This window comes from Mirounga leonina, unplaced genomic scaffold, assembly GCF_011800145.1.
Source record: "Mirounga leonina isolate KUSES-001 unplaced genomic scaffold, KU_Mleo_1.0 Mir_173, whole genome shotgun sequence".
In the NCBI taxonomy this organism is placed as follows: domain Eukaryota; kingdom Metazoa; phylum Chordata; class Mammalia; order Carnivora; family Phocidae; genus Mirounga; species Mirounga leonina.
Genome location: NW_023270447.1, coordinates 69,708,501 through 69,719,383, shown reverse-complemented (window position 1 = coordinate 69,719,383; position 10,883 = coordinate 69,708,501). Strand labels below are relative to the sequence as shown.

The 10,883-nt window shown below is 43.3% G+C and overlaps 1 protein-coding gene across 1 annotated transcript in view; it reads left to right on the top strand.

The window, feature by feature from the left end:
• The first annotated feature begins 273 nt into the window (after positions 1-273).
• RBBP4 (RB binding protein 4, chromatin remodeling factor) overlaps positions 274-10,883 on the top strand; it is a 28,289-nt gene continuing 17,679 nt past the window's right edge. Inside the window, exons 1-3 of the mRNA XM_035019198.1 lie at positions 274-501; positions 1,088-1,235; positions 5,716-5,861. Coding sequence (XP_034875089.1) covers positions 486-501; positions 1,088-1,235; positions 5,716-5,861 — 310 coding nt within the window. The 5' untranslated portion in view covers positions 274-485. The remainder of the gene's footprint in view (positions 502-1,087; positions 1,236-5,715; positions 5,862-10,883) is intronic.

The following is a 10,883-nucleotide window of genomic DNA, read 5'->3' as shown; positions in this document are numbered from 1 at the left end:
GTTGGAAGCCTTTTCTTTCCGCCTCACTCCCAGAGTTGTTAACTAGACCCGAAAGCATCCTATATTTCTCATCTGAGTATTTTGACAGTGTCGGCAGCTGAACGGCCTTTAAGAAAATGGCTGCCCCCTGGAGAGTGCGGACTAAACCTCTCACGTGACCCGGCGGTCGCACTCCCACCGGCTCCGCGCGCGCGCAATCGAAGGAAGTCGGCTCCGGGCCGTGTGGGGGCAGGGGAGGGGCGCGCGCCTCGGACCCGCAGAAAGCGACTCTGCGTGTCTGGATAGGCTGCGAACGCGGCTTCCCCGCCCACCCTACCATTCGGGGCGCTCCGATTGGCCAGTGTTGGCGCGAAGGTGCTCGAGTCGGACCTCACGCAGGGGCAGCAGGAAACAATAGAGGCCGCGCGCGCAGAGCGAGCGCCCGTAGCCTCCCCGCCCCTCCCGCAACGCTCGACCCCGGGATCCCCCCGGCTTGCTTGCCCGCCATGGCCGACAAGGAAGGTGAGGGTGCTGGGGCCGCCCGAGGAGGGCGGGGGGTGCCGGGCTGGCGCCGCGGCCTCGACAGGGCCTAGCAGTGAAGACAAGCCCGACTCTTGAGTGCTGTCCCCACCATCGAAGGCGTGAGGAGAAATCGCCCCGCGGGGCGGGCTAACGGCGCGCCAGTTCCTCCGGCGCGGAGGCCTGTCGCCGCGGCGTGGAGCTGGTGGGGGGGCCCCGGCCGCTATTTGGTCTCGCCCCGCGCTCCCTGTCGGTCCGCCCGCCTCTCCCGGTTCTGCCTACGCCGTTCCCCACCCCAGGGGCCGGTGTGCGGGCCTCCGCGCCGGTTCTGTAGACTCAGCGCGAACGGGAGCGTGCTCGTGAGGCCCGGCGCGTCGCCCGAACGGCTAACGGAGTGACGGGCCTGGCTAGCCCGAGAGTAATTGCGGGCCCGCGCGGGTGGAGAGGGGTGTTGGTACCTCCGCGGGGGGGAGATTTACACGTATCTCCTCCATTTCGGAATCTGGACTCGAGCAGGGCCGGTAGCTTAGGACGTGTTGACTCGGTTTCCATTTGTGTTCGCTAACTTAATTTGTTTTTAACTTTTTAGCAGCCTTTGATGACGCAGTAGAAGAACGTGTGATCAACGAAGAGTACAAAATATGGAAAAAGAATACCCCTTTTCTTTACGATTTGGTGATGACCCATGCTCTGGAGTGGCCTAGCCTAACTGCACAGTGGCTTCCAGATGTAACCAGGTGATGTGAATCTTTTGAACGTTATCTTGTTACGGCCTCCTCAGTGTAGATTTCTCACGTTGATTTTCCCTGTTTTCCTCCAGTCACCCAAAGAGAGCACGTGATCAAAACCTATTGGTGAAGTTTTTTTCCTAGGCCAAAAAATAAGACAAAATGTAAAAATAGTTTTGCAGTGTACCTGATAAGAGAAAACTTGTTTTCTTTTCCTGATAACGAATTGAATAGCCTGTTGTAACTACAGTTGACCAAATAATGTAAAATGTGTCAGCTTTCCAAAAAATGCTATGATGAGTTCAGTTTTTTCAGCAAAACATTGGAATCTAGAGGTGGTAGCTGGTTAGTACGAAGATTTATGTGACATGGTACTTGCCTTCAAGGAGCCCATGTATAGTTTGAAGAGACTGATGTAAACTAATAGGTACAGTTACATGTGCTAAGAGCAGTTTTACAGAGATACTTAGGATGTTTAGAACTAACACCTGAAGGTGGGATGGTTTTTATATAAGGGAATTGTGCATAGTGAGAGATTAATCACATGTAGGGTAGGTCTTACACCTGAGAAGCTTACCTCTAAGAAGATAAAATAGTACTTAGTTTACCTTCCATTTATGTAGGGTCTGGTAGGTACCACATATCATGGTGTGCAAGTTTAGATAAGACACCCTCCCAGCCTTGACTTCTTGTGTATATAGTATGGTACATATCCCCACCCCCCTTATTTGTAGGGAATATGGCTGAGAATCCCCAGTGGATGTCTGAAACCATGGATAGTACTGAACTCTATATTATGTTTTTTCCTATACATAACTGCGGTAAAGCTTAATTTGTAAATTAGACACGTAAGAGGCTAATAATAAAGCAGTGATTATAATAATATATCATAATAAAAGCTATCTGATTGTGGTCTCTTGCTGTCAAAATCTCTCACTGTACTCACCCTTCTTGTGATGTTGTTGAGAAAATGCCTATGTGATGAAATAAAATGAGATGAATGACATGGGCATTGTGCTGAAGTATTAGGCTACTATTGACCTGATGATAAGTCAGAAGGAAGATCATCTACTTCCGGAGGGGATTGTGGTTGACCGCGGGTAACTAAAACCACGGATGGGGCGGCTACTGTGTTACAGTAAAAAATAATTATAAGAGTGGCACAGATAAAATGATCAGGGCAAGGAAAAATCACCTCAACCTAGGGTACCGTGAAAGGCTTCCAGGAGGAAGTGACAGTGCAAAGATGAAGGTGAATTTATTTATTTATTTATTTTTTTAATAAAGATTTTATTTATTTATTTGAGAGCCCACACAGGGCTCAGTCCTACGACCCATGACATCATGACCTGAGCTGAAATCGTGAGTTGGACTCTTAACCTACTGAGCCACCCAGGCGCCCCAGCAGTACTAATTTTCTTTTTAAGATGAGGATTACTTAGAAGCAAGCATACCTAATGTCAAGTGTTTAATTTTTTGTGTCTGTTGGTCTTTTTTGTGTGTGTGTATGGTGGTAGTGGTGGTATTTATTCATATCCTTTTTTTAAAAAAATACAATTGTAGTTCTGTAATACTTTTCTTCCCTCGCTTCCTGTGGTTCTTTGTTTACCCTAAATGCAGGTATTCCCAGTTTTGTGTTGACAGCTCTCTTTCCTCTACTTTTTTTTTTTTTAAGATTTTATTTATTTGACAGAGAGACACACAGCAAGAGAGGGAACACAAGCAGGGGGAGTGGGAGAGAGCGAAGCAGGCTTCCCGCCGAGCAGGGACTCGATCCCAGGACCATGGGATCGTGACCTGAGCCAAAGGCAGGTGCTTAACAACTGAGCCACCCAGGTGCCCTCTACTTTTTCTATGTAGGATATAGATATCTATTGCCTCTGTGCAGAGTAATTCCTTCTGAGCTTTTCCTGAATTTTCAGCTGCCTGCTGGTGTCTTCTCTGGAGTATCTTACAGTCTTCCCCAATATCACATGTTCCAGACTGAGTATCTTCTTTTTTTTTTTTTAAGATTTTATTTATTTATTTGACAGAGAGAGAGAGAGAGACAGTAAGAGAGGGAACACAAGCAGGGGGAGTGGGAGAGGGAGAAGCAGGCCTCCCATGGAGCAGGGAGCCCAATGTGGGACTCAATCCCAGGACCCTGGGACCATGACCTGAGCCGAAGGCAGACGCTTAACGACTGAGCCACCCAGGCGCCCCCAGACTGAGTATCTTCTTTCCATAGAGTCCCACTCCAGCTTTCTCCTATTGTTTCTATTTCTCTTTATCATAGTTGACTTTGGTTTGACATTTCCTAGGTTTTTCTCTTTTCTTCACTTGACAGTTCATTTACAAGCTCTGGTGGATTCTATTATGTAATATCTTTCTTTTCTAGACCAGGGGTTCTCAGACTTGAACATGTATCATAATCAGCTGGAGGGATGATAAGATAGGCCATTGTGCCCAACATCCCAGTTTCCTAATTTAGTAGGTCTGGAGTGGATCTGAGAATTTAATTTGCCTTTCTAGCTGAAGTTCCTAGGTGATGCTGATGCTGTTGGTCCTGATACCACACTTGAAGAACCTCTGCTTTACACTGTTAGATTAATCCTTCTGTGGTTATTCAGATGGTGTTAGGTCCCTTAGACATTTTCCATGGTCCCTTGTTCCTCCTGTAGCATAGTCGTGAATGCCTTAAGGTGGCATTCAGCACCCTAGAATCTGTTTTTTAGCCTTCTCTCTGATTGCATTTTCCCACATCCAAAGTCAAATTGGGATATCGGTCCTAGTAGTTGTGTGATGTTAAGCAAGTTTGCCTACTTTTCCTAAACCTCAAGTATCTTCATCTTTAAGTGATACATGGTTTGTAAACAGCTTAGGTGTCTGGGATTTTGTGGACTTGCCCTTTGCTCAGTTCCCTTTCCTTGGAATACTGTTTACCAGAGTCCTTGTCTCTTCTGGGTTTTAGCTCATTTTGACGTCTGCTGAAGTATCACCTCTTTAATGGACACTTCCTTAATTCCAGAAGTAATCATTCTTTTTTTTTTTTTTAAAGATTTTATTTATTTATTTGAGAGAGAGAGAGAGAATGAGAGAGAGCACATGAGAGGGGGGAGGGTCAGAGGGAGAAGCAGACTCCCTGCCGAGCAGGGAACCTGATGCGGGACTTGATCCAGGGACTCCAGGATCATGACCTGAGCCGAAGGCAGTCGCTTAACCAACTGAGCCACCCAGGTGCCCCAGAAGTAATCTTTCTTATATAAACTCCCATCTTCTTGTGTGCCTTTCATGTAGTACTGGTTGACTTATATTTTTTTTTTCTTTTTCTCCTTAGCTAATTTTGATTTTTTAAAATTTTATTTCATTATGTTAATCACCATACATTACATCGTTACTTTTTGATGTAGTGTTCCATGATTCATTGTTTGTGCATAACACCCAGTGCTCCATGCAGAACGTGCCCTCTTTAATACCCATCACCAGTCTAACCCATCCCCCCACCTCCCCTCCCCTCTAGAACCCTCAGTTTGTTTCTCAGAGTCCATAGTCTCTCATGGTTCATCTCCCCCTCTGACTTATTATTTTAATTATTTATGTACATACTATCTAATTGCCCCTAGCTTTTCAAGGGCACAAATCATGTCTTAATCATTTTTGTACTTCATTGTATTGGGCACAATTTGCTTACTGATTAGGTACTTGGTAAATATCTGAACAATTAGTTTACCTAATGTTATTTTCTTTCCTTTACCTTTTAATGAAGTAACCTAAAGTGTTAGTGTACCCAGCAATTGTTTTCTTTACCCCCAACCTATTGTAAAGGGTGAGTAATTCACATTTTATTCCGTTAGATGTTTCCCCAAAGTAATTGTAAATTTTTGGCCAACTTAAGAAATATTTACAACACTAAGTGCTGTGTGATCCTCCTTATACTCCTCTATGGAAGATACAATAAAAGTCAGAAATATGGGGATGCCTGGGTGGCTTGGTCAGTTAAGCATCTCTCTACGGCTTAAGTCATGATCCCAGAGTCTTGGGATCAAGTCCCTCATCAGCCTCCTTGTGCAGTGGGGAGCCTGCTTCTCCCTCTGCCTGCCACTCCCCCTGCTTGTGCTCTCTCTCTCTCTCTCTGACAAATAAATAAAATCTTAAAAAAAAAAAAAAGGTCAGAAATGTGGCTTTTTTTTGTTTGTTTTTAAAGATTTATTTATTTATTTGACAGAGCACAAGCAGGGGGAGCGGCAGGGAGAGGGAGAAGTAGGTTCCCTGTGGAGCAGGGACCCCCGATTCGGGGCTTGATCCCAGGACGCCGGCATCATGACCTGAGCCGAAGACAGACGCTTAACCGATGGAGCCACCCAGGCACCCCAGAAATGTGGCTCTTGATAAGTTTTTCTTCCCAAAACCTAGTTGTAGTAGTGCCTTTTGCATACCAAGTATTATCACTGACTTCATTGTCTCTCTTAGTGTTACTAATTTGAATAGTGACCATGTATTGCTATTACAGACCCGAAGGGAAAGACTTCAGCATTCATCGACTTGTCCTGGGAACACACACGTCAGATGAACAAAACCATCTTGTGATAGCCAGTGTGCAGCTCCCTAACGATGATGCTCAGTTTGATGCTTCACACTACGACAGTGAGAAAGGAGGTAGGAATCTTCATACTGAAAGAAGGAATGATGAATGGGTTATATCTTTCATATCTTTGAATTGTCATGAAAAGGGTGTAAAGTTTGATTAAGTAGCCTGTCAAATTAGTAATAAGATTTTGAGCTTTGGAAACCCTGCGTTTGCAATACAGATATTATTAGATATCTGGTTCTATGTCTTTTCTAGAAACCCTCCTCTACTAGATTGGTGGGGGGGTGTCTAGAATTGAAAGAAGCTAAAATCCACCATTCATTCATTCATTCAATTTTTTTTTTTTAAGTTATATTTGTGTAATCTCTACACTCAATGTGGGGCTCAAACTCAACCCTAAGACCCTGAGATCAGGAGTCGTATGCTCTTCTGACTGAGCCAGCCAGGTGCCCCTTTATTGGTGGGGGGGAGGGGCTTTTTTTTTAATTCCAGCTTTATTGAGATGTAATTGACATATAACATTGTGTAAGTTTAAGTTGTACAAGGTGTTGATTTGATACACTCATATATTGCAAATTATTACCATCATAGGTTTGTTTTTTTTAAGATTTTGCTTTTAAGTAATCTCTATACCCAACTCACAACCCCGAGATCAAGAGTCACATTCTCTGCCAACTAAGCCAGCCAGGTGCCCCCAAAGTCCACCATTTATTACTGGTGTGCATGCATGCATTTGTGCATTCTCAGCATGGGAGATAATTGCCCCAAGGGGATGAAAATTGGTTCTTGGAATGGGGGATGTGTGAAAATAATCTTAATTCTTATTTTTTTTTTTAAGATTTTATTTATTTATTTGACAGAGAGAGACACAGCAAGAGAGGGAACACAAGCAGGGGGAGTGGGAGAGGGAGAAGCAGGCTTCCTGTGGAGCAGGGAGCCCGATGCGGGGCTCGATCCCAGGACCCTGGGATCATGACTTGAGCTGAAGGCAGGCGCCTAACGACTGAGCCACCAAGGCACCCCAACAATCTTTATTCTTTAAACGTATAAAGCACAGATATACATGGTATACATAAATACACAGGATATCTGTGGTATTAAAATTTCATCAGGGGTGTCAGAAAAGATGTCTTATAAGGTTTTTTAGAGGGGGGAAAAAGATTGAGAAACAATGACTTAAATTACCCTTTCCATTTTGAAGTGGTAGAAATGACTTAACCATGACACTTGATATGTATATAAAAATTAAATGAGCCATTTAATTCTATATTAGGAGATAATCTAAGGGTTTAGCTGTTCATGAAATACTTAACTCTTTCCCTTTTAATAGAGGTGGAAATGGATGAGTCACCTTTGTTGTTATCCCTAAACTCAAATTAATACCAAGAGTTAAAAGATACGTTCTCATTGAGATATGTGATCTAAAAAATGGATATTTAATGTAAAATTTCTTCTGATTAGTAGAATCCATTCTTAGATTATCTAAGTCAGACCCCTTGCTGAGCAGAGAGCCCGATGCGGGACTCGATCCTGGGCCTCCAGGATCATGACCTGAGCCGAAGGCAGTCGTTTAACCAACTGAGCCACCCAGGCGCCCAGATTATCTAAGTTCTTTTGGGCTCCGGTTACTTGCCAGGATTCTTGTGTGCAGTTAATCTTTTGATCACTCCATATTTCTTTAGGGTGATACAGAATGCAAAGTAGTAAGTTCTTAAGATAAAGGTCCACAAATACGATTTTGTGTCACTGACCCAACAATTATTGGGAAGTTATTCTCTGGGTAGACATTAGTGTTGGGGTGGGGTGGGGATGGACACTGAACTTAAAAGAGTCCAAGGTCTTGGGCTTGAGATCCCGTTATGCCACTCACTAGCTGTGTGGTTTTGGATAAATCATTTAGTTTCTCTGAGCGTCAGCTTCCTTTCTATTAAATGAAGATAAATTGTTTTTAAATAGGATTTTTGGTTATTTAGTGACAAAGCAAATACTCTGGTAATGTAATAAATTTTTTTTTAGAAATCAAAGCAAATAGAGAACTATGGACTCTGCCACTGCCATAAACCTATCTTCTACATATAGATGACTGTTAAATTGTTTTTTGAATGATTTATCTATCCCATTTATTGGCTCACTTATCCAACATATATGTTGAGTACTTACTGTACGCCGGGCTTTTTTCTTGGTACTAAGGATGCAGCATAGAATATGCTTTTCTGGGGCACCTGGGTGGCTCAGATGGTTAAGCGTCTGCCTTCAACTCAGGTCATGATCCCAGGGTCCTAGGATCGAGCCCCACATCGGGCTCCTGGCCCAGCGAGGAGCCTGCTTCTCCCTCTCCCTGCTCATGCTTTCCCTCTCTCTCTCTGTATCTCTGTGTCTCAAATGAATAAATAAAATCTTTAAAAAAAAAAAAAAGAATATGCTTTCCTGACCTGATGTATCTTGGCCATCTTTATGTTTAAGATGTATTTCCTTTTGATGGTTATATACTATGTCATAATTAACTATCCCTTATTTGACATTTAAGTGGTTTCCAATTTTCTGGCTTGAAAAACAGTTCTTGTACCATGTCTTGCATAGTTTTGCTATAAAATAATTTTTTTTTTTTTTTAAGATTTTATTTATTTATTTGACAGAGAGAGAGACAGCGAGAGCAGGAACACAAGCAGGGCGAGTGGGAGAGGGAGAAGCAGGCTTCCCACCGAGCAGGGAGCCCGATGCAGGGCTCGATCCCAGGACCCTGGGACCTTGACATGAGCCGAAGGCAGACACTTAACGACTGAGCCACCCAGGCGCCCCTAAAATAATTTTCTAAGTGGAATGCTGATCAAAGGGCAAGAACATTTTCAAGTGAAATTCTTAACTGCTGTTGCCCTCCAGAAAAGATTCACAGTCCCACCAATAGCGATGTTTGTTTTGTTTTTTTTTTTTTAAGATTTTATTTATTTGAGAGAGAGAGAATGAGAGAACACATGAGAGGGGATAGGGTCAGAGAGCGAAGCAGACTCCCCACCGAGCAAGGAGCCCGATGCGGGACTCGATCCAGGGACTCCAGGATCATGACCCAAGCAGAAGGCAGTCGCCCAACCAACTGAGCCACCCAGGCGCCCCAATAGCGATGTATTTGTGTGTGTTTCTCCATGTCCTTGCCAACATTGGATTTACTTGTCCCAACTTCCGTCTGAAAGCCTTCAGATTTTGTGTCATTCTTGGAAATGCCTTTATTATTCCAAGATTTTAAAATATTTACCTGTTATTTTCTGGTGCTTATTTATGTTTTGGCCATTAAAACTGTAATCTTTCTGGAATTTGTTTTGGCATTGGGTATGGAGTAGGAATCCAAGCATTTTTCTAAGCGGTTAACAATTTTTTAAAAATACTATTTGCTGGGGGCACTTGGGTGGCTCAGTTGGTTAAGCTTAATTCCGACTCTTGATCAGTTCAGGTCTTGATATCAGGGTGGTGAGTTCAGCCCTGCATTGGGCTCCATGCTAGGCGTGGAGGCTACTTTAAAAAAAAAAATTCCAGGGGCGCCTGGGTGGCTCAGTTGTTACGAGTCTGCCTTTGGCTCAGATCATGACCCCAGGGTCCTGGGATCGAGCCCCACGTCGGGCTCCCTGCTCAGCGGGAAGCCTGCTTCTCCCTCTCCCACTCCCCCTGCTTGTGTTCCTGCTCTCGCCATCTCTCTCTCTGTCAAATAAATAAATAAATAATAAATAAATAAATAAAATCTTTAAAAAAATTCCATTTGCTGGCAAATTGTTTTCTTCACTGGTTGTTGAAGTGGCATTTTTTTTTTTTTTAACATATGTACTCAGATCTTTTCTGGTAACTGAGTTTTTTGAATAACATCAAACCAACTTTTGCTTTATTCCCCCTTAATTAATGCTTAATTACAGAGGAACAATTAAAAATATTGGTAATGCGTGATATATATGTACAACTATATAAATCACCCTATTTAATCCTCATAGGGAAACCGATACTCAGTAGTTGTGTTGTAACTTGCCCTAAGGTTACACAGCTTATCTCCCTTTCTCTTCTCTTCCTTTTACTGCCCCCCCCCCTTCAGATCACTGAATAGGCTTGGTGCTTTAAAGAGGGGTGGTGCTCTCTTCTGTATGGTCTTAACAATTGTGGAAGTAGATAATATCCTAATGTCTTTTGGGTGGTTATTAGGTAGATAGCTTACTAGTCAGTCTTGCTCTCAGATGAAATATTCGGGGCTCTCAGATTGAACTATTATAATTAGTTACCATCCACTTGACCCCGTTTGGTTTTAGGTAATGGATGGCAGACAGCTTCAAAAGATCATTGAACTTTCAAAGTGAAAACTGAAAACTGGCTTTGTCCTGTTTTGACAGTAAAAAGAATTTGTGTGTTTATATTAGGGTCAGCCTGGCTATAGTCACATTTTAAGCCCTTGTCAAATAGATTAGATGTAAAATTTTACTTATGACTCTGTTACCAAGATCTTTAAATACCAGCAAGTTTATTTTTAGCGATTTATTTGGAGAATTTTTTTTAAGATATCTTTAGTCTTTTCTCTGAATTGTATAAAATAAACTTATTAAATCATGGTGAGATAGTTGAATATTTGTTGTTAGAGTTTACTCTTTTTTGATCAAAAGGTATTTTATGGACTCAAAGAGTGGCTTACAGGTAGAAATCAGTTCTGGTTACCTGTTTGTGGGGGAGGGTGGATATTGGTTGGGAGGGACATGATAGTACCTTCTGGGAAGCTGGAGATGTTCTATATTTTGATCTGGGGGCTGGTTTTCCCAGTGTATACATTTGTAAAAATTTGTCAAGCTAGGCACTTTTAGTACATTATAGCTCAAGTTCCCCCCCCCCATGTTTTGTTGTTGTTGTTGTTTTTTAAGATTTTATTTATTTATTTGACAGAGAGACAGTGAGGACAGTGAGACAGGGAACACAAGCAGGGGGTGTGGGAGAGGGAGAAGCAGGCTTCTTGCCGAGCAGGGAGCCCTTCGCGGGGCTCGATCCCAGGACCCCAGGATCATGACCTGAGCCGAAGGCAGACACTGAACAACTGAGCCACCCAGGCGCCCCCCCCCCCCCCCCCCCCC